Raw genomic sequence first — 23,609 nt, 5'->3', positions numbered from 1 at the left:
GAACCATGTGCTACAAAGGATCCGCTTCCGTGTTGAGGTTTGGGAGGAAGGTTTAAATCAAATTCCTCTGCTTAGGGTGCACACGATCTCGATTCATAAAATATTTTCCATAGCCTTCATGACTTGGGAAGGTCGGTCGAATTTACCCCATTTTTGACCTAGTTGAAAAGTCGCCTGTTTGTTGAACTCGATTCATGCAAGTTGGAATGCTTCATTCCTAACTTTTTCAGTGTTTGGCTTGGTGCCAATTTTCTCCAATGTGAACACGGGAAAATTTTCATTTTCTGATTTCTTTCAATCATGTAGACCCCACAAAGCTCCTCAAGTCTCTCATGTTGACCATGCCTTAGTTTGCTAGTAATCTTAATAAAATCTATTTTTTTCCTTGGGTGGTCCAATATCATTATTCCTTCCCTAAAAAGAAGTTTGATTGCTACTTGATTTCAGCCATTCATTTTGTAAACTCTTTTTCTATCTTAATCCTCTTTCATTTTTAAATCTCAATAATTCAAATAATCAAGATTAAAAGTTCAAATCATTGAGACATCCACCTTTGCCTCAAGATTAAAAGTTCAAATCATTCAGACATCCATCTTTGCCTCAATCTTCGAGATCAATCTTTTACAACAATTATGATCAAAGATTTTACTAATTGAATTGTTAAGATACCACCTAAAAAGTAAAAGCTACACTAAAGCTCAAATGCATCTCTTCGTGCTAGAGCAAAGTTCAATTTCTCCGTGTAAGAGTAAAAATCTATCTAAACATTTGCTAGCTCCCCGCAAGAGTAGAAATCATCGAGAAGCTCTATCAAACACAGTAATAAATGCCACGTGGCGTTCAAGACTCAAAGTGTAAAACTAAAGTCCTTAAAAGAAAAAAGAAAAAAAAATTCAAAATCTTCTTTCACAAATCAGGACTTTCTTTCTCTTATTTTGTTGTATAGTTCTATCATTCTATAGTCTTCAATACATACGGAAGCCACTGGTAGCTGTCTTCCTTTTTCTCTTCTCTTCAACTCTTCCTGTTAGGAACTCTTCCAGTCTTCCTAACAAGTCACGACCTTCTCTCTCGTTTCTGTCTTTTATAGTTCTATAATCTTCAGCACATACAACAATGGGAGAACGGAATCCACTCTTAGCTGTCTTTGTCTTTGGCTTCCTCTTTTCTTTCTCTCTCTTCTCTCCAACCTTTACAGACGATGCTGACATCATGAAGAAGGTCGCTAGTTCTTTTTCTTCAACCCCTTCAGACTGGTTAGGTTTCAATCCGTGCATATGGTCTGGCATCGTTTGTGACAGTTCAAAGCAAGTCATTTCCATTGATGTCTCTTCCAAATCTATATCAGGAATTCTCGCTCCAGAGATCAATCAGCTTTCCCAACTTGAAAGCCTCTCTCTACAAAGGAACCAAATCTCTGGTACTTTACCTTCTTTCTCTAATCTCACCCATCTTCAAACTCTTATTCTCGATGATAACAACTTCACATCCATCCCTTCTTCCATCTTCCTTGGACTCATCAATCTCGAGACATTAAGTCTTAGCGATAATGTCAACTTGGATCCATGGTTTCTCCCTTTAGATCTAACCCAATCTCGTAGTTTAAGCTCATTGTACATCAGCAATGCGAATCTTAAAGGCTCCATACCGGATTTCTTTCATTCCTTTCAAGTATGCAGTCTTTAAGACTTTCTTACAATAATTTAACAGGTCCTCTTCCTTCTTCTCTTGCTAGATCTGGAATCCAAAATTTATGGCTTAACCATCAGGTGTTAGGTCTCTCTGGACCAATTGATGTTATTGGAAAGATGAGACAACTCTCACAGGTCTGGCTCCATCGTAATATGTTTTCTGGTCCAATTCCAGATCTTTCGAATTGTGTCTCGCTCTTTGATCTTCAGTTCCGCCATAATCAACTCACGGGCGTGCTGCCCACATCGATATTTTCACTTCCTCGATTGGTTAATATATCATTGGATTCCAATAAGTTGCAAGGACCGTACCCAGTGTTTCGCTTTGAAGTTGTAGTTAAGCTTGGGACTACCAACAGTTTCTGTGATACAAAACCAGGTCCTTGTGGCCCTCAGGTGACGACATTGTTGGCGATCGCAGGTGCACTTGGCTATCCAATTACCTTGGCAGATTCATGGCAAGGGAACGATGCTTGCCAACAATGGACTTTTATTAATTGTGATTCAGAGGGAAAGTATGTCACTGGGATCAACTTTGGAAAGCAGCATTTTTCAGGAACTATATCGCCACTGATTTCAAATCTCACATCATTGAAGAGTTTGTATTTGAATGACAATAATCTCACTGGTCCAATACCGGATAGCTTAACAAGTCTAACTCATCTTCAAAACCTTGATGTCTCCAACAATAATCTTACAGGGAAATTACCGGAATTCCGTACAAATGTTGCAGTTAAAACATCTGGTAATCTCCTTCTAGGGATCAACTCAACTTCTGAAGGTGACACAGGGGCAGGAAGAAGTCAATCTGGAGAAGGTAAATCAGCAAATTTAATTGCCTATTGATTTTTTAATAGAATATTTGATTTTCTAATTAGAAAGTCTATCAGTCGGTTGACATCGCACGGATACCCATTTTTTTTTCTCCAAACAAATCAGTTATTTTCAACCTCTTTGAATAAAAAATTTAACCACCATTATCTTATCCTAAGATTGTGTCTACTTCTACTCTACATCATTTAAATCTCAATGATACAATTTTTGAGAAAGTATAAAATAATGAAATTTTGATTAGAAAAATCTAAAATATTTTACAAAAGGAGACAAGATAGAAAATGACGAATGAAAATAAGGTTGAATAGACTAAAATTATCTTGGAAGTTGAAGAGCTTGAAAATGATTGGATTTGGAGAAGAAATATTTGCACTTTTGGCTATAGATTAAGGTGGAAGGCATTTGAGTCTTTCTCCCTTTGTCTATTTCAAAGATCGAGGTCAAGGTATGCATGTCAACAGTCACAAAACATATGTGGTGTCTCTAATATTTAGCAAAGCATGGTGGGGTATGTCTAAATAACCCATTATTTTAACACATCTCAATTAAAGATAAAAACACATCATTCAAACATTACAAAAGTTTGGTTCAAGTTATTATCTCAACATTACAAAGCATCATAACACATTTAAACAACTTCAACAATTGTTTACAATTAGGATTAAGCTCATGTAAAATCTTGCATCTAGCAAATAAAAACCTAAACAAAGAATATTTCTATTGGCACCCCAACTTTTACTTATTTTCAACTATTGATTTATTTTATTTTTATTTTTATTTTAATCGGGGTGTAACAAGTAAAAGTTGGGATGCCAATAGCAGCACTCTTATATTGTCATTCAAATGTTATACCAAGGAAAGTCACAAGTAATTTGGTCGTAGCCTTCGATGCCATCAGGTTTATATTGTTACATCTTGTAAGATATAACATCGATACCCTTTCAAGGCGACACAATAAATTGTCAGGACAACGAAATTGATCATGTGGAATGATCTAATAAGTTAAAGAGAAAAAGAAATTAAAAATATTAAGAAGGTAAATTTCTTTCAAACTCCTTGAACATCTTCAAAGAGATTCGATTTCCACACCATAACTTTTGTTAAGAGCACCCTAATTGATATGAAATGACCACTATGTCATATTGCGTTTTTCGCGACGCCATAATTGTTCTAAAAATGACTGCTAAAGGCTGTTGTTAATTGCGACCGTTTTTAGTTGTCGTTTAACCGTCATTTCTATGGAATCACCGACAGTAATAAGTAAAAGTTGGGGTGCCAATAGCCACTCTAAAAAAACCCTTTCTTCCCCAATCTGAAAGAGAGAAAAACAAAATACTGGATCTCTCTCTTTCTCTCTGGTTTGATTGTCGGATTCCTCTATATTCATCTCTCCTTAAATAAACAAACTCACGCTCTCTCTCGATTCGATCTATTGAAGTTGGATCCATAGCGCTGTTCATCAGGTTTGTTTGTTTTTTTTCCCGCTCTTGAATTTTTCTAGGGTTTGAGCTCTCGGTCTTACTCAATGATTTTGGTTTTTTTATTTGTTATTTCTTCTGATCAAACTCTCGGCTTCTCTCTTTCTCTATATAATCTTCAACGACTTTGGTTTTAAGTTTTCGATCTAATGTTGAAACTTTAATCAGGTTCAATGGTATAGTTTTGGTTTAATTTTTTGGTTCGATTTAAATCAAATCCCTAGTTCTATAGTATTGATTCAATTTTACGGTGTAGCAATTGATCCCTAAACCATAGATTTCATTTTCTAATTTTTAATATTGAGACGAGATTGACTCAGTTGAGCTTTCGCAATAACAAGTAAGTTTTTTAGGATTTTATTGGTTGATATTAGGACACTTCAGTTCTGATCTCAACCACGTTTTAGACAGATTTTAGGCGAGTTTATCTTTCAATTTCAGTTTAAAAGACTTAGACTTAGGGTTTCACTCTGAAAAGGAAGTGTGTATCTAACTCTGTCTATTGCCAACAAGTATCCTATTGTAAGGTATGTTTTGAATTCTAATGGGAAATTGAATGAATATGGTTGGTATGAAGGGAATACTAAATGGGATCAATTTTTTGAGGGATCGGTTACTGAATGTGAATTTTACGGAAAGTGCAGGGCTTTTGGAAGCTGTAATGTAGCAAAATCACTAATTTGTAGTTGTTTAAATGGTCAGGTGGGTGTGTGAGGAAGACCCAATTGCAGTGTGTGAGAAATAACACAAATGGTGAAGTGGTGAATTCGCATGGGCTTTTGAAGATGGAAAAGATTAAAGTGCCTGATTTTGAAAATCTGTGGGCAAGTCCAAAGGACTTGAACGATTGTGAACAAGAGTGTTTAAATAATTGTTCTTGCTTAGCTTATTCGTATGTTGACTACATCGGGTGTATGTAGTGGAACATAAATTTAAGTGACATAAAGAAGTTCTCCAAGGATGGAGTTGATCTTTACATCCACGTGGCACATTCAGAACTCACTAAGATTCTTTATTTTTATTTTGTTCTTTCATTTATAGTTCAAAATCAAAGAAGATTTTGATATTTATAGGAATTTTGGTATAGTTTGAGTCCTCTCTCTCTATTTGTTTCATGCCCAATTAAAACCTCTACTTTTTTCTTTGACAGGTAATTACTTGGGAAATAAAGGTAACTCAATTGAAATTCCTTTCTAAACTAAAATATGTTTAGTTTGAAGTGATCTGAATATACAAGTTTGTTTTTAATGATGCGAGTTTCTTTTGAAATTGCAGATAAGAAGAATGTAAAGGTAATTATCATAATTACAGTTGTTATCGGAATAGTAGTTGTCGTCGGTGTTGGAGTCTGCACATACTTATATTGTAAGAGGAGGGGGACTAAACAGAGAAGTAATAGAGCAAGTGCAGAATTTGTAGATTCAAATATGCTAGGAGACAACCAAGATTTGCAAATTTTCAATTTTGAGATGATATCAATTGCTACAAGCAACTTTGATGATGGGAATAAGCTTGGGCAAGGTGGTTTTGGGCCAGTTTTCAAGGTATTAGTTGTTTTACTTGATTTCATTACCTTCTCAATTTTACTACCTTAAAAGAAGGCAAATTAGAATTGCCTACTTATAAATGAAAATTAGCTTTAATAATACCCAACTTGAACTGATAAAACTAATTTAGTGAAGGGGTTTATTTAAAAACTGGTTATTTTGAATATATTGATGTTTATTTCTAGGGAATATTACCAAGTGGACAAGAAATAGCTGTAAAAAGACTTTCTAAGAGCTCTGGACAAGGTGTGGAGGAGTTCAAGAATGAGATTGTGGTGATTTCAAAACTTCAACATAGGAATCTTGTTAGACTTTTGGGCTGCTGCATTGAAGGGGATGAAAAGATGTTGATATATGAATTTCTGCCCAATAAAAGTTTGGATTCCTTTATTTTCGGTTAGTTCTTTCTAAAACTTTCTCAATTCTGTTCAGTTAATTATATTTTCAATTTTGAATATTAATTGCTTTAGTACCATAAATAGAATTCCAAGATTTCTGAGGATGGTTTAATGTTTTGATTTTAGCTCCTGAACAAGATAGTAATAAGCAATCAAAATATAAATTAATGTCTGAAATTTTGTATTATATAGGCTATTTTGATTTGAGTTGTGCTGGGGTGACACAAACGGAGACAAAATGATGTGGTGTCGTGCACATTACTGTAGATGCTTTTCCGCGAGATATGAGTAAAAAGCATCTACAGTTATGTGCGTGCCACCACATCATTTTTGTCACCTTTGTGTCTCCATTTGTGTCATTCCAGCATTTTCCTTTGGATTTATCCAACTCATTAATTATGTGAATTTTGAAATGCCTCTCCATATTCTAAAAAGAAAAAAAGGTCTCTTTGATTTTTGAATTTTTAAAAAAGGAAGGCGTGCCTGATTCTCCAAATTAATGAGTGATGCAATTAATAAAACTCATGTTATTCAGTTTTTATTCATTAAACTCAAATTACTTTTTTTATTTTATTTCTTGATCAGATCCAACTAAACGGGCACTCTTAGATTGGAAAAAGCGGCTCAAAATTATTGAGGGGATTGGTCGAGGGATTCTTTATCTTCATAGAGATTCTAGATTAAGAGTTATCCATAGAGATCTAAAGGCGAGCAACATTTTGTTGGATGAAGATCTAAATCCTAAAATTTCAGACTTCGGCATGGCAAGAATTTTTGGAGGCAATGAACTTCAAGCAAATACCATAAGGGTTGTTGGGACATAGTAAGTAATACTCCTTTTAATAACTATTATAATAATTAGTCCTATTGAGTTATTATTATTGTTATAAGCAGTAATTAATACTACTTAAAGAAAGCAAAGAATACCCCCAAGTGATAAACAGAGGGTTTTATGTTTTTCTTTCTAGCCTAGTCTCAATCTTGGTAAGATTTGTAGTCTTTAATCCCAATTCTTTTATATTTCAGTCTCTAAACACTTAGAATTTGTTTCTTTCATGACGAAATCTAGCGGCTACATGTCCCCTGAGTATGCAATGGATGGATTATTTTCCGAAAAATCGGATGTATTCAGTTTTGGAGTATTGCTACTAGAGATTGTGAGTGGGAAAAGGAATGCTAGTTTTCAAAATCACGAATCTTGGAGCCTTTTGGGATATGTAAGTGTATACAAACTAATTTTATTTACCTTATTTGAGAAAATTAAAAATGTCAATCATTTTCAAGTAATTATTACATCTTTATTATCATTATTATTATTATTATTATTATATATAATCAATACAGGCATGGAAATTATGGAACGAAGGCGAAGTGGTAGCACTGATTGATTCGACCTTATCTGAACCGTCTTTCACAGAAGAAATTTTGAAGTGTATTCATGTGGGACTATTGTGTGTGCAAGATTGTGCCAAAGACAGACCTAGTGTGTCAATCATAATTTCAATGCTTACTAGTGAAATTACAAACCTTCCTACTCCAAAGCAACCTGCATTTACTGAAAGACAGATTGCTTCAGGTTCTATAAACAATGTCACTATTACACGTTGTGAAGGAAGATAGTATGCACATTTAAGTATTTCTTGTATGTTATTGAAGAAAAAACAGAAAAAAAAAAAAAAAAAAGCCTTATCCCAAAGATTTGGAGAATGAATCCAACATAATAAGATCCACTATGTATGAGTAGACTCAAATAATGTGTTGTATTAAGTAGACTTGATTTTATGTTGAAATTATTGCTAGTGAGTTGTATGGTGTTTTTAGCATACGTTGGTGAAATTTCTCTTGGAATCTGGCTAAGACTTGACTATGTTTGGTAACACTTTTGAAGTCTAGAGTTTGGAGCTCCTCCGGGTGTTCTAAATGTTATTTCAGGGTTTGGTCCAACTGCTGGTGCAGCCCTTTCCATTGGATCTTGTTGGTGATTTTGTTTGGTCTTCTATCGGATCTCACGCATTCTTTTTAATACAAAAAAGTATACATTTGAAATGGATAATAGAAGAGATAATACAGCCTCAATTTGCACTTTTTACCTATTGTATTTTTTTTATTTATAAAAAATAAAATAAAAAATGACAGTCATTGACTGTTGTATATGATGTGTACTCGTAAATAAATGACTGTCAAAGACAGTCGTTTTTTCTGACTGTTAAAGATGGTCTTTTACTGCTGTTTTCTTCGATTGTCAAGAACAGTTGTTTTTTTCTGACTGTCAAGGATAGTCTTTTTTTTTTTTTTCGATTGTTTTGGTTTGTCGCAATTAAAAAATCACTCCTTTGAAAATGACTCCTTTTGTGATTGTAAGAGCAGTCGGCATTATGACGTAGTGCACCAAATAATTAGCACACATCTTGGGGTGTTCTTAGTAAAAGCTGGTGTCAAAGAATTAGCACTCATCTCCTCTCTTCTGTCTTGAGGAAGGAGACAACATTAAAATGAATCTCCTGACCCTACATATTCCCTTATTAAAATCGTAGAATTAATAATAATAATAATAATAACTCAACCACAAAGGGAAAAAATAATAGAAATTAAAAGAGCAATTAATTCACTAAATGGTTATATATATAGATATGTATAGGCTACACTAAAATTCTCATTCTAAATATGACATAATATTAGGATCTCCCCGCTTTCCATTCTTTCTTCCTTTTTATTTATTTATTTATTTTTGCCCTTTTTTATCGGATGACTTTGACCCACACTTTATAAGTATTTTCCAATTTGAGAATGCTCAAAATTTGGACAAAAAATATGAGAAGAAATATTGTTTTGTATGATTAAAAATTTGTACATTAAATGTTTTTATGGATATTTTAGGACAACTCTTTGTAGAATATATAACAAAATCTATATTATAGCTTCACTCAATTTTTTAATATTTAAAATGTAGGCCCATTACATTCATTCCGGTTTGTTGTTGGCTGCAGATTTATATTGTACTTTATTCAATTTGTATAGAAAATTTCTATGATTGATGTTAATGTTCACCAAAATATTCAATAATAAGATCAATTCATATGGATTAAGATGTTCTGTATATTTATAGTCCAAAATTTTAACATGAAAAACCTATTTTATTAACAAAAAGGAATCTCACAGTGCTGAGTAGTCTTTATGTGTTCCAATTAGTAAGTGCGCTAGTAAAGACACTAGAATTTAGTGATATATTTTGGAAAAGAAGACATGGGTATGTACTTTTTAAGTTACTTGTATCTTGTGATCATTATCTTAAATAATTTGACACAAGTAAAAAAATGAAGAAATTTATATTTTTACATTAATCTGATTAATAAATAAAATTAATTTTCAAAATTTTAAATTTTGTGATTATTAAAAAAGAAAAGTTTGAATACATTATCTATTTGTCAAAAGATGTCGTCGTATGATTAGATCTTAGTATACTTCGAAATCGCACAACTAGTCTAAATGATAGTAATCGAGTATTTTCTATTTAGTGTTGGTCATGATACATAAACATCTAGTGTATGATAAACTCTATGGTAGAATTATTATTGGTTAAATTCTCAAATAATTACAAAAAGCTTTTGGTATTTCTGAAGTGTTGTTAATGTTGACAAAGTTATTATGTATTGTTGATAATTTAATAACATTTTGTCAAACATTATATGATTGTTGTCTCAATGCATGTAACACTTTCGGTATTTTAGAAAGCTTTGATAGTTATTAGGAAATTTACCCTTCTTATTTAGCCAAAAAAAAAAAATGCTATTAATTAGTACAAATTTCTTAAGATTAATAACAGAAAAATGATATTATTCCTTATTAACTTCGTGTATTTCTTTTCTAAAAGGATGATGATGATATATTTGAAGGATTTCAAATTAGTTGACTTTATTATATAAGTGTTCATCCTTCATTGCAGGGAAGATATGGTGGATACTGTTCGTCGTTACAGTGACAATTGTTTTTGTTGTAATTCTTTTGGCCTCCTTAACTTATTTTGCTGGAAAAAATTCATAATAAAAGGTAATCTCTGATAATCAATAATTGATGATTGATTGATTCTATCAAATATATAATATTTGTGCTAAAAATTGTTTTTTTTTTTTACTTACGAATATCTAATTGAACAAGAGAGATAGAAACAAGAACAAAGAAGGTCCTAGGGAGATACAAATCTCCCTGGAAGCTACAGTAATCATAACAATGAATAGATATCGTTCAATTTTAATAGCATAGTAGCTGCCACGGATAACTTTTCATCAACAAATAAACTTGGAGAAGCTGGATTCGGATCTGTTTACAAGGTAAACTTTTTTTGCTTTTGAATGGTAATTATGTGGTTAATAGGGATAACACTAAGAACTAAATTATAGGGAAAATTATTTAATGAACCTTGGAAGAGGGATTTGTTTCTAAAAACCCTAACTTTTAGGTGGTAACTTGACACTCCAGTTAGTAAAAAGATTCTTTCTTAATGCTCCTCATCCCCATAGAATGACTATTCAAATCATTTAGATCAACAATTATAAATCATCGTTCTCAACGCTTGATTATGAATTATTGAAAATGATGATTCAAACCATTGTGATCAATGATTTAAATGATCAATCTCAATGATGTGAATTGGGTGGAATACCTTGGTAAGATTTCAAATCTTACTAAAATTTGAGGGCCCACGTAGACTACCATGTTGGCTAAATAATAGATCATCTTTGCATAGTTCTGCACATAGACTAGATTTATAAAAAAAAACAAAACAAAACAAAAACAAAAATTTGAAAATAATTTTTTTTTTTATGCTTGATCCAAGGTATTCCACTCAATTGTGAAAATAGATGGCCACCCAACTCCCAATTTAAAATAAAAAAGCTAAGAAATTGTTTTTCTAAACTTTGGGACTCTTAGAGAGTAGGACATTTTTTCTAGAGCAAATTATCTAATAATACTGGCAGATGGAATGGCTAGAAATTACTCATGAGAAATTGTCCAACTCAACTACTAAAATTATTAAAAAAACTAATTTCACGGGTACCATTCAGGCTCAAATTATTAAAAAATAATACATTATTTTATAATTATTAAAAAATAATAATCCGGACTGCTAGTTTTCAAGTGGACAAAATTAGTCCTTTGAAAACCGGCAGTCCAACAGTCGATTTTCAAGTGGCCATAAAAAATCGGCAATCCAACCATCGGTTTCCAAGTGATCCTAAAATATCGATGGTTGGACCCTCGATTTTCACTATAACAGTCAAAAAAAATTTTAAAAAAAATTCTTTGATCCATGCTCCAACAATCACATCTTCCATTCCACTCCCAACGGTCATGAACAATCCCACTATAAATAACACATTTATTCCCCATTGTACACAAAAAATAATAGCTTATAAAGATAGTTACATTGTCCCTCTTAATGAAAACAAACCATGTTTTCATGACAAGTTGAATGCCAGCACTATAGACTTGTTAATCTGATGTTGATTTGGCAATGTTATCTGCTCTCAAATGCTTTGTAGGTGGGGTCACTACGACAATTAGGAACGGTTTATAAGGGTTCCTAATCCAGTATGAAACAGTTGACAAACCATCTCCAATCGAAGGGTCGTTAATGAATTTAAATGGCTGGAAGCCGTTCTAGATCTCAGGATTTAGAACGGCTAAAAACCGTTCAAAAACTTAGATTTTGGAACGGCTTAAAACTGTTTCAAATCTCCATTTGTATAAAATAAAAAAATGTCTTAGACATCAATTTAAAATCCGATGTCTATAAGACTGATGTCCTAAGTTTGAGACTTTAGACATTGGTTACAAACCGATATCCAAATCAGACATGATCTTAAAGTGGGAAAAAAGCAAAACAAAAAGATTTAGCACATAAAGATCTCAACTCAACCAGAATAGCTGATGAACGTCACCACAATAATGTTACTCGACGATCAATCAGCCATTCTATTTCCAAATGCAAACCGATCTATAAACTTGTACCTTTCTGGGAAATTTACAAACAAACAAAAAGAGTTCTTTGAGCAGCACAATGGCTTAGGAAGGAATAAGGCCTTTTACAAACTGATTTAATGCAATATAGCCAAAAATTCAGATAACAGCAGCATAGAGCAACAATTTTGCTGATATCACTCGTGAAATTATCTGCTTCCCGATAACTCGCGCTCTAGGCTGTTGAAGTAAAGCTTGGAAAACAGGCATTTATCAATTTAAAAGAGCTCTTCGGAATTGAACTTGTTCCAGGCTTCCTGTTTTCATGGAAAATAAGTGAAGGTAAACACAATAAGCTGAACCCAAATAATGGTATTTGACAACATAATCATCACAAGAGCTATAATGTTTAATGCTCATTGCAGGACAAATGCATCGATGATGATAAGGATGGATTTGAATGATCTATAAATGTTTCAGATCCCAATATTCGGAATAAGCCATAGACGAGGAGGAGGAGGATCTCTACATGATCTTTTGTGTTTTTTACTCTAACTAAAGAAATAACACAAACCTTTTATTTCCAATTCTTTGCACATGGTCACCTTTTTTTTTTTGGCCTGGTCAAATTTCACTCCCATTTTATATAATCAACAAATCATTAGGTGGGAGTATTTCTTTCAGTCAATAAGTTCTGCAGTCAAAAGAACTCAGGGGACATCTCTTTTTCCAAAATGTTTATCCTTAAATGCTTGGGTAACTCTCGTAATTGAAAAGAATCATAGGATAATAGAGATAGTAAATAGTAATAAGAAACCACCATTGACATGACACAGCTCTCATCTTAGAAGTACTTCGACATCCTTCCTTATATATTATGTGTGTGTGTGTGCTATTCATGGTTCAAAATTTCGTGCCATTCTGGAATGTTTCGGTGAAACATTCCAATTTCAGCTGAGAAAGTTTCACATTGCCTCATAATGTTTTAGGAAAGTTTCAGTCGAGATCGTTTCAATTTCTTTTTCCTGATTGAAATATTGCATCAAAACAAGGTATCAACCTTGGTGTTAATCAATGTGTTTCATTTTTTCAACCTCTAATACCTGTTTTCATCAGTGTGCCATATTTTGGAAATTTAAGTACAACACCACTTGATAAATAAGGTCTTCTGTGACCATAAATAAATACTGGTGAAAGTTAAATGTATATTCAATTTGAATTTAAACTAATATCGTACCTTAAGGAGGTCAAACACCTTTTCTACTATATATTTTTGTTGAATACTAGCACCTTATCAGGATGGACACACAAGGTTGCCTTTCTATAGACTTTCTTCACTGAAGTAGTGGCAATCAAATCAATTAAGAAAACTGTCTGCCATCCACATTCTTGCAAAAGTACCTACCAATGGTATTCATTGTATATAGGTGCTTAGTTGGTGTGTACAAAGATAGCTATATGCACAACGATTAAGATAAACCATGAATTTTACAGTTACTGGGACAAAAAGAACTTAAAATCATTTCAAGAAAGAAAATAATTTGATTCATCAAACAAAATCCAAAACTCAAACATACTATAATCAGAAAAAGATCCCTGATGCAGCCTCACACACACATAGATACAAAAAGGATGGAGCAAATCATCTTATGGTACACAAAGGAAGATGACATCACTTGCATCATACATGAATGGCTTGTGCAAAATGCAACGAAAAAAGATATTACTCGCGGTCATGATCTTTTGGGTAAAAAATCTTTGAACGTCTTAATTTGTATGCCAAATAGGAAGCTTTTCCTGTTAGCTTGTCCATAGCATGATTACCTATTTGATTTGTTTTTCTTTTTCTTAGAGCTTTAAGTCAAAAAAATTCCATGTCTAAGATGGCTTTGTTAGTTTTAGGAAGTATTTATTTCAACTCATATAACTAAAAGGCATTTGTATTTGGAAAGAAAGGCAAGTCATAATTGAGCCCAAATAGGAATTTCTACAGGATGTTGTCCAATACATCTATATAAACCAAAATTGCATTATTTTCATTGGTCAAGTCTGTGTGATAATACCACAAACATGGGTTCAAAATCCCTCCTTCACACTTATCCTATAAAAAGAAAAAAAAAAAAGTGATTTCCTGAATTAGTGTTTATTATTATGCATTTTGTGATGGTACACTTGTGTGTGGTATGATGCTTCATATTTGATTATTATAATATTAATCAGTATTTTGAAAGGCCATAGGGTTGTATGCCTCAAGAAGTCCCTCAGGACGAGGTGCACCCAGGGACCTGAAGCGCAATTGAAAGGCTCAGAGATATTGGATGTGTATGCAATGAATCAATGACATTCAAACAGCATACGCCTCATTTGAGCACCTTTAGGTGAAGGTGTACACCTGCCTCTCCCATTCTATAATTAATAAATGCACCCACTTTACTGTAAAATGTATGACTATATATAACATTCTTGCTGCTATTTCTTATGTAAATAAGTAGTGAGCTACCATTGACAATGGGTTCTGATGGAAAATAATAAATAAATCAGACATGCCACCCTGAGATTTGGATCATTTCTTTACATATATACCGTTAGAAGAACAGTCATCTTTAAGACACAAAACAAAGGGAGGAAAGAATGCAGATCTTTTTTCAACTAAAGGAAATGCTATAAGATAGGATGCAATAAACAAAAGATAAAAGATAAAAAAAAACGCACATATTGCAAAGTTGATAACAGAGCACTCAAATTCCCTTCTTTTCCTGCGGCCCACCGTCTTATCTCAACATCTACCGTCTCTGCAATTCTCTGAAATCAGTGTGAAGCAAAATTAGAGAAGTGGAAATTAATTGTGCGCTGAAGGAGGTATCATGTAGCCAGGAGTAACCAAAAATCAAACTTAAACCCAACACTCACAAAAATGATGAGGATGGAAAGTACCAATGCATACTAGAGAAAGCCAGAGCTAACTTAACTCCCAAACTACACAATGCCAGTATAACACTGCATGATTCACATGACTTACATGTCTCTCTGCCTGTCCCTCTGACTTTGAAGGTCACGCTGATTTTTCACAGCTAGTTCTTGTGCCTGAACGTACAGACTCAATAATAAAAAAACAGTATAACCAGATTGTGAAAAGATCAAACAAAATTAAATCACGAGGTTGAGTAATGAACAGTTTCACTGCGAGTGAATAGCATATATAGTTATTCTGCATTTAAGAAAACAAAAAGTAATAAAATGCATCGTCATCACCATCAAAGCCTTGTCCCAAAAGATTTGGGATCAGTTGATCAAGGAGTAATAAAAAGAAATAGACAAAAAAACGCATTGCATGCTCCTGAGTCCGTTGGTGGCGTTCCAATCTGGCTCTTTGTCTTTCTTCATTTTCCCCATCAATTTCCTGGAAGTCTCCAGATGATGGCGTACCTTTCACAAACAAAGATAGTTGAACCAATTAGCATCATAGAAAATGCCCGGGGATCTTCTCCTATCAGTTTATCAGGGGAGAATTTTATAGTGGCAGAGGTAAAAGTTACCTTTTAACGAGTTACCTCCAAAAATTGAAGTAAGGTCATCACCAAATTTTGTTGTGGAAGAAGCCTTCCTCATACTAGATGGGGTTCCTGTGGATGGCCGCTGGGGCACTTCAGGGACTTCCTTGTTCTGAAATACGCCATCAAATCCAGCATCCTAAAGCATAAAGTCAAGAAGCAAATAACATAATCAACAAATGTTAAAAAAACTTGGATCTGGTCTAGGCTCTTACAGGAGTTTTAGTTCTTGTCCTAGGTGCACTAGTTGCTTGAGCACCCATTCTAAAAAAGGATTCAAGATCACTTTCATTCTTTTTTTTATTGTCTCTTGCAACTGTAGCCACCCTTACTCGAGCCTTTGCAGCGGCTCTATCAACAACTCTTTTTGCTCTAAGACGTACTTCTGCTTTAGCCTTTGCAACAGAAGCTCTCTCTCTTGCTTCTGCATTTTCCCTCTCCTTAGATTCTGCAGCCATCCTTTCTGCTCTTTCCCTTGCCTCTGATGCTGCCCTTTCACGTGCTTCGGCTTGTGCCCTTTGAACAGCAGCCCGTTCTGCAAATGAAGAAGTTTGTGGTAAATCAGACATGGCCAACACACCAGAACTAATGAATTGTCATCTAGGTTATAGTGATATATAAAGCACTTGCACACAAACTGCAGAAATATTTTGATGCATAAGTTTGTGGAACATTACATTTGTTCACTCTTTTGGGCCACCTGTATAATATATAAAATTTGTACTTATTCGGAATGCTTTTTCCCTTTTCATTTAAGGAAAAAAAGGATAGTATGTGCTTAAACTTAGCATATCTACATATTAAACAAGCTTTAGTCTAATGTACCTTAGTGCATATCTTAGCCTATCTATACTTTTCTTAAAAAAATGAGATTCTTTGTAACAAATGTGCAATCAAGGAAGTACAAAAAGGTTTACTTCTGGAAAAAGAAAAACCAATAGTCTCCATCAGGACAATCCAAGACAAACTTGGGAACATTAGAGGAAAGAGAAAGGAAATACTAAAATATAAAAAAGAAGAAGATTTTATTCAAGTATTCACAGGGATCGAATCATCATGAATTTTCTCAAGTTACTGCAATGAAAAGAGAAAAATTTACATTCCTTGTGAATTTTGATATATAGTTTCATAGTTGTTCAATCAAATTCATAGTGAACCCATTCAATCAAATCCATGTACATCTTTTGGGTTGTTTCCAAGCTTTGATAATTAAATATCAGTTGACATTTCAGCTTTATTATAAGAATTTATTGCAGAATTCAGTAAACATAAGTAGGCACTTGAGAAATTTTAAATTCAATGCGATACCTGAACTTTACGCTGAAGGTTCCGAGTGCGATGCAATTTCTCTATATGTTCTCTCTTCTCAAAAAGTGATGGGTTAACTTTGTGATTGCACAGACATAATCTACAATGGCAAAAGAAAAGGTGAATGATTTCTATATGATCAGTAATGGAAACCAATCAATCAGGAAGATAACAATTCTCCTAACATCTTCTCAAGGAGCTGCTCCATATTTGCCTCCATACCCACAATGTTATTTTTCATCCTGTAGAGACACGACATCATAACTACCATTTTACAATGAGATACTAACTACTTATGTCGAATTGTAGATTAATGACAAAACCAACAAACTAAATTCACCATGTGAATTTTTAAGACCAACGTTGTACCAACCACTAATATATGTTAGTAACACATCCAACAAACTGAATTCACCACCATTATACCTTATCCCACTCATTTGATCAATGATGAAACACTCTTTTTAGTAAGTGTCAAATTCTATAATACCTTATTCCATATATTGGAGCAGGAAACCACAAAACACCTACACTTTCTAAACCTCTGCCCAAATATTTATTGAAGAAGAGAACAAAAACCAAGATGAGAATTTGTTTACCCAAACCACTTGTTGAAGACAACATCTTGCTTATGAAGAAAAAAAGGTCTACAATGAGCATGATGACAGCCATATTTATTTCCCACACTTGAGAGTTGAGATCTTTTAGTTTAGAGGAATTTATGTGGATCAAGACTTGATATGGGAGCAGAAATGCATAAAAAGATAAAAGCAGCACCAAAAGCACTGATGAGCAGACCTGTTACCAGAAGCATTCAGGCAAACTCTTGGACGGAGCAGTGCCAGATCATGTAAACCATCTGTAATTGGGAAGTTTAGGCCCAGAAACCCAAATTGCAAACTGTATTTCGGCATGGCCCATAAACCTGGGCCTACACTTCAGCGCATGTTAAGTTTCTAGTCCTATATCAGTTAAAAGGGTGTGCTAAGTAGCTTCTATTTTGAGTCAATTGATCAATACCAAATATGAGCTAAGTCTCTCAAAGTACAAGTCTTGGGATAATATCTGATTTGGAATTCACAAAGTTTCTACTTTCTTGAATTATCAAGAAGAAGAAGAAGAAAAAAAGTGCATTCTCTTAGTCTATAAATTTCTTGAAGACAGAACTTGTACATCACTCATAATGTCTCAGAATGCATAGGTAAAAATCGTCTCAGTTTTTCTCCTAACTGAAATATAACCTCAAGATGAGATTTTAAACCTTGTTTCTCACCTAAAAACCATCAAACAGAGATGGGTTCTTTGCCATATTGCTGGATATGACGGCATAAATTGAGCGACAAGACTTAACACAAAATGGGGTTCATGCTCATCGTCAAAGCATTATCCCAAAATTTGGGGTCAGCTGAACGAATCACGTTCCCAATCAATTTGACTAAAGCCATGTCTTCTAATAATTCAAGTGTATCCATATCTACTCTCACTACCTCAAATTCAAGTGTATCCATATCTACTCCCACTACCTCAACCAATGTCCTTTGTAGTCTTCTCGTGCTGTTTTAGAACCTTCAACTTGTAGATTCCCGCCAACTAAGGCCATTAGTAGTCTTCATTGCACATGGTACTCCAAATGCACCCTCCACTTTAACCATCCAACTCTGGTTCTATGGAATAAAAAAAACCCCTCAATCTTTCCATTCTTATGAGTAATAGAACCAAGGTCAAGAAAATAGTTGATTTGGGGTATTTCCTAGCCATCAATTTTTACTGGTCCTTATTTTCTCTGTGTATCATTATTTAAGTTGCATTCATATGCTATGTCTTGGTCATACTTATTATGAAGCCCTTGGACTCCAAACAACAAAGTTCATGTAACAAAACTGAAGAAAGAGGAAAAAGGGGAAGGCAAAAAACATAGGAGGAAATACCAAAATAGGTTGGTAAGGGAGATCAAAGAATGAAGAAAAAAGAGAAGTCCTAATTTATTTGAACATTTTAGCAGAACTGTGTTTGATTACTTGACCATTGTAAAACAAATGCATGGCTAGTCATTGCATCTTAGAGATCAAATCCCAACAAAACTGACCCACTTGGCTAGTTTCACGTCAAGTTCCAATGTTGGACTTTGGTTGGAGGTCCCCAATGTTGTTAAGAATACATGATCCGAATAGATTTTTTAATGTAAAAAATTGAAAAGATAAAACAATTAACTTGCCAAAGTAATGTAAATCACTAACAACGTATGCAAACTTGGTGCTTTACAAGATACATTCGTATCTGCTACCACTATTTATATGATGAAACTCATATGGGAAAACTAGAACTGTAAAAATCAATTTTCTAGATTGCATTAACCTAAAACAAATTAGTGAGAACAAAATCATCCGTAAGTTCTTCAAGCAGTTATGCAACTTGGTCACCATACTGCTCCAGAACACTAGGGTTAACGGTGGGGAAGACCTAATCAATGAAAGTAATGATAATATCAATAGATCCAAGTATTAGGAATTAGAAAAACATTTCGACAGTAACTAATAAGATTTTATAGGAAATCTGATTTACTAAAATCCATCAATGGGTAATTAATTCAAAACTTCAAGGAAAACAGTAATCATCCTTATCTTCCGCTAGTCCATATTTTAGTCCAGGTAGGCTTTTGAGTAGGTACATCTTTGGTAGCAGCTTACTGCTAAAAACTCACAAGACTGGAAAAGTAGCCTAAAGGCTAGGCTCCAAAGATGATAGTAGAACTTAGTTGATGCAAATGGGTCTAAATCACCCAATATAAACCCGAAGATGAAAATTAAGTAATTGTAGAACAAGATAGATTACAAAGAGGAAAACTTAGGAACATGGTTTGTCTTACTATGAGGCTTTCAATATAGCCTATAAGATGTATGCAGCCAAGAGGAAGCAATTTTGGACTAAAAGGCACTGCTAAAGATCTGTTTTAAGCCTGGTAAAGCACATTACTTCAACAATGCTTTATCCAACATGCCGCCAACCCCTCTTATCTTATGCATGGACCCAATGCATTTTGTCAAGAGCTTCAACCCTAATGTACTTCACCCACAATCCCCTAGCCCTCACCCAAACCTTGGGTCTTACTTCGAACAACAAAAATCATTCCACATAATGGTTTAAGAACTCAGAATTTAAGTAATCCTATAAAGAGGAAAAAAAAAAGCATAACATGAGTTTGATCCACTAAAGGAAACAAAAATACCTCCCATTCTTGGAACAAAATGATTCACTTGACCGTCGGAGGATCTGTGTAACAAAAGAGCAATCATAAAGTTTCCCCACTATTCTATTGCATAAAACATTAAGGGAATATAAAAAGAATGACATTAAAAATACAAGTCATGTTTGTTTACAGCATTTAAGCAACATTGGTATTATGAATGTGTAAATTCATCAGATACATAAATCAATAAGGCATATTATAGCTGAGTATCGAGCTAGTGCCCACAAGGCTGTATCACTGATGTTGTAACTCTCAATAAATGCAATGGAATGAGGATTGAAAAAAATATTATAGCTGAAGTTTTGTCATGTACTCCACTACTGCAGTATGAAGTATCATTAATGACCCTTGGATGAAATTTCAAACCATGAGTACAAGAGAGTAACTGTAATTTACTTAAAACCGAATGGGGTGCATTGCGTCCATGGCGAAGAAATGCAATTAGAAGCATTAGGAACTCTGTGATATATGATGATGATGTTGGAATGTATCTTTACCATGACAGGTGGGAACAAAATTTCCATTTCGAATAAATTACAAATCAGGTTTACCACATTGGTGATGGAGCAAATGACGTGATATTTGCTCAAAGACCACATCACGGAGCACAGCTATTCCCCGCATATCTACCATTGTCTAAGTACCATCATTCATCGCTGTATCTGCATGGCCGTTGCTCCCATTTTCTAGAATCTTCCCATTGGCTTGTGCTCTCAGTCTCTGGAGAACAACATCACACATGTTAATGCCCAACATAAAAGAACAAAACCAAAATAAACTGACAGGAAAATCCTAGTCTCCAACTACATTTCATTGGCTGAGATGAGAAAATATTCCCAAGGATTGATTCCTGAGGAAAATGGATCCCTAGGGAAAACCAATGTGTTTCCAACCATCTCAGCTGTGCATGTCGGAGAATACGTCAAATGACATTGGAGATTAGAAAATAGAGAGTACTCATCAATGCACTATATACCCAATCAGTTGTATCCCCTGAGTTTCCATTGAGGAGTCTGTGATGTTCTTCTTTGGTTCTGCTATCTTTATCTTTGGAACTCAATGGTAGCAATGGAGGCAGGGTTGCGTTGGTTCGGTCAGGGAGTTCTACGTTACAAAATAATTCAGTCACCAGGACAGTCTAAAAATGAAGAGTCCAAAATAATATTAGAGCATCAAAGGCTAACCTGGCAATTTCTTATCCACAAAGAATACAACCAGGTTTACTGTGTACCTGCAAAATGGATCAAATAGATTTATTAGTGTCTACATGGAAACAAGTATTCTAAAACTGAGCTTAACATAACAACCTCCCTGTCTTTCAAACAAGAATACCACTTACATTAAGTGGCTACACATAACAACCTCATAGAGCTAAAAAAAAAAAGAAAATCAGCACCACTTGGCTCAAGCACAGTTTCTAAATAATAAAATAATGGTGTTCCAATCCATGTTATGATGTTAATATGCATAGCAAATCACTGGACTGAGTAGAGTGGATCATACTTATGAGAAATGACACAAGGTTATTTTCACTCCAAGGAAAATTAAGGGAGAATGATGATTGATTCAAAAACTTCCAAAAACAAGTCATTAAAAGAAATAAATAAATAAGACTTCCAAGTCAGGTGACTTCAAAATGAGTTCATGACTTAAATCCAGAACTCATATCCAATAACTCTTGTCTGCTTTCCATAACCGCCACAACGAAAGTACTGGGATGACATAATAATGGAAAAAAACTGTGTTTACTCCAAACTTGCTACTCTGCTCATCTGGTCAGAATAAAATAGTTATTTAATCCCTTGTTTTTGTGTTGTTTTACATTTTCTTTCCCTTTCCTCATTACATATTATTGTCTTTCTCTGAAAAAAAAAAAAATTTATTAAGCAGAAGGATTGGGAAGGAATAAACTCATAGCATATAAACTACAAATATCTCACAGATATTTGTGCTGGGTAACATGGACCAATAAAATAGGGATAAAATTCTTCATAGTTTTCACATTGACAAGTCACACAAACAAAACAGTTCACCTAGTCTCCTATGAACCTTGAATCAGATAGTCCTTGCATTCTTTTCTATATTATACATATGAATAGTTTGTTTGGTCCACCAATAAGAAAATAAAAATAAAATAAAATAAAATATTGGTTCTTGGGTCACAACAAAGGAAAAGCTTTTATATTTAACTTTTTTGGAAAGCAAAATTCAACTTTACTTTAAATTGTATTCCCCCTCCCTTTCAAATCTTGCTATCTAGCTTTTCTCTCTTTAGTCAAAAGGGACTATTTTCATAGCTTGTATCAACCTCCCGTCTTTTACAAGAACAGTTTTTATGAAAAAAACTTCAAAGCATTGTAGTTAACTCATGCTGTACCAATTAAGAGTATACTGGAATAAGAAGCCATGAAAAGAAAAACCAATATCTCAAAAATAATGATATATCCCACTAGAATATTTCACAAATAACAAAAAAAGTTAATAAAAATAAAATCATTGAACTATAACAAAATGGGTACCACAAACTGAGAAAATTTTAGTTATTAAATGTATGTCATTTTAACCTGCAATATACAACCAATTAAGAGTATACTGGAATAAGATGCCATGAAAAGAAACACCAATATCTCAAAAATAATGATATATCCCACTGAAATATTTCACAAATAACAAAAAAGTTAATCAAAATAAAATCATTGAACTATGACTAAATGGGTACCACAAGAAAACTGAGGATGTCGATGATGGTTTGCTGACGAAGAAGAAGGGAGAAATGTGATTATGGTTTTGTGAAGATCTAAGACGAAGAAGGTAGAAATGTGAGACCTCTTCGAGTTTTACGGTCCTTTCCTCTTACGATATGAGTCATAAATGCGTATTCTCTCGATAGGTGTATAATGAAAAAGTAAATTTAAATCGGTTTTTTGCAGCTGAAACAGCTTAGTACCGTTTTTATTTGGAAATGGCTTACTACCGTTTTAAATCATCGTTCTTATTCCCCACTTTTCTTGTAGTGGGTACTTGACATACAAACTACACCTACCTCAACAACCTCAATGACTTTGTGTTCAGATGCCTATTGCTTCGCAAAAACTTCTGAGAGCTTTCTAGTGATGATGTAATGTAATCAATGGATTCTTGTCCTGTTTCAATATAATCATTTTCCAACAATTCCACTTCGTTGTTGACAGGGGAGTTCTACATCAAGTTTGAAGATAGAGTAGAAGAGACATCCAGGGTGGATGAAGATGGCCACTTGAGCTTTTCACTATCCGCCTTGCATTGCTTCTTAAACATCATTTGGAGATACCTTCCTTGTTCTTCTATTCGCAATTGTAGACTTCTCTGGATCTACAAAAGAACTAAAAACCAACTTATCAGATTTCTTCAGTCTTTTTTGCTTTAAAGAATTACCCTCATCTTGTCTTGTGTTTAAAAAAAAACAGTACTTTATTCTTGAAGAATTTTCTATTATCAGTTGATCAAATTCAAGAGTGGGATACCTCTTGAAGCAATTTATATTCAATCTTAATTTATTCAAACAATTCTTATTATTTATATTATTTAAATAAACATCAGTTTGGCAAATGCATTCTA

At 33.9% G+C, this 23,609-nt stretch overlaps 2 protein-coding genes across 15 annotated transcripts; one reads left to right on the top strand and one right to left on the bottom strand.

The window, feature by feature from the left end:
• Positions 1-945: 945 nt before the first annotated feature.
• On the top strand, positions 946-7,693 carry LOC147382698 (receptor-like kinase TMK4). Its single transcript, XM_086428961.1, has 7 exons — positions 946-2,508; positions 5,154-5,174; positions 5,279-5,547; positions 5,736-5,946; positions 6,534-6,771; positions 7,018-7,165; positions 7,293-7,693. The coding sequence occupies exons 1-7, from the start codon at positions 1,674-1,676 to the stop codon at positions 7,566-7,568; spliced, it is 1,998 nt and encodes a 665-aa protein (XP_086285087.1). The 5' UTR covers positions 946-1,673; the 3' UTR covers positions 7,569-7,693.
• Positions 7,694-11,808: 4,115 nt separating this feature from the next.
• On the bottom strand, positions 11,809-23,306 carry LOC147382697 (auxilin-related protein 2-like). Of its 14 annotated transcripts, none has more exons than XM_086427110.1 (12): positions 23,056-23,306; positions 21,197-21,243; positions 20,989-21,116; positions 19,992-20,732; positions 16,766-19,225; positions 15,673-15,992; positions 15,443-15,596; positions 15,159-15,332; positions 14,841-14,990; positions 14,619-14,708; positions 13,144-13,307; positions 11,809-12,223 (listed from the first exon to the last, which is right to left on the bottom strand). In XM_086427110.1, the coding sequence occupies exons 6-9, from the start codon at positions 15,913-15,915 to the stop codon at positions 14,959-14,961; spliced, it is 603 nt and encodes a 200-aa protein (XP_086283236.1). In that variant the 5' UTR covers positions 15,916-15,992; positions 16,766-19,225; positions 19,992-20,732; positions 20,989-21,116; positions 21,197-21,243; positions 23,056-23,306; the 3' UTR covers positions 11,809-12,223; positions 13,144-13,307; positions 14,619-14,708; positions 14,841-14,958. The 14 variants fall into 14 exon arrangements, with proteins under 14 accessions (XP_086283236.1, XP_086283235.1, XP_086283229.1 ...); XM_086427109.1 differs by having other exon boundaries at positions 14,926-14,990; XM_086427103.1 differs by having other exon boundaries at positions 14,817-15,332.
• Between the last annotated feature and the right edge of the window lie 303 nt (positions 23,307-23,609).

The sequence above is a fragment of the Akebia trifoliata genome, chromosome 16 (assembly GCF_017979445.1).
Source record: "Akebia trifoliata isolate Shusen 1 chromosome 16, ASM1797944v1, whole genome shotgun sequence".
Taxonomy (NCBI): Eukaryota; Viridiplantae; Streptophyta; class Magnoliopsida; order Ranunculales; family Lardizabalaceae; genus Akebia; species Akebia trifoliata.
Note: the sequence above shows the minus strand (reverse complement) of the source record. Positions and strands in the feature narration are given on the sequence as shown.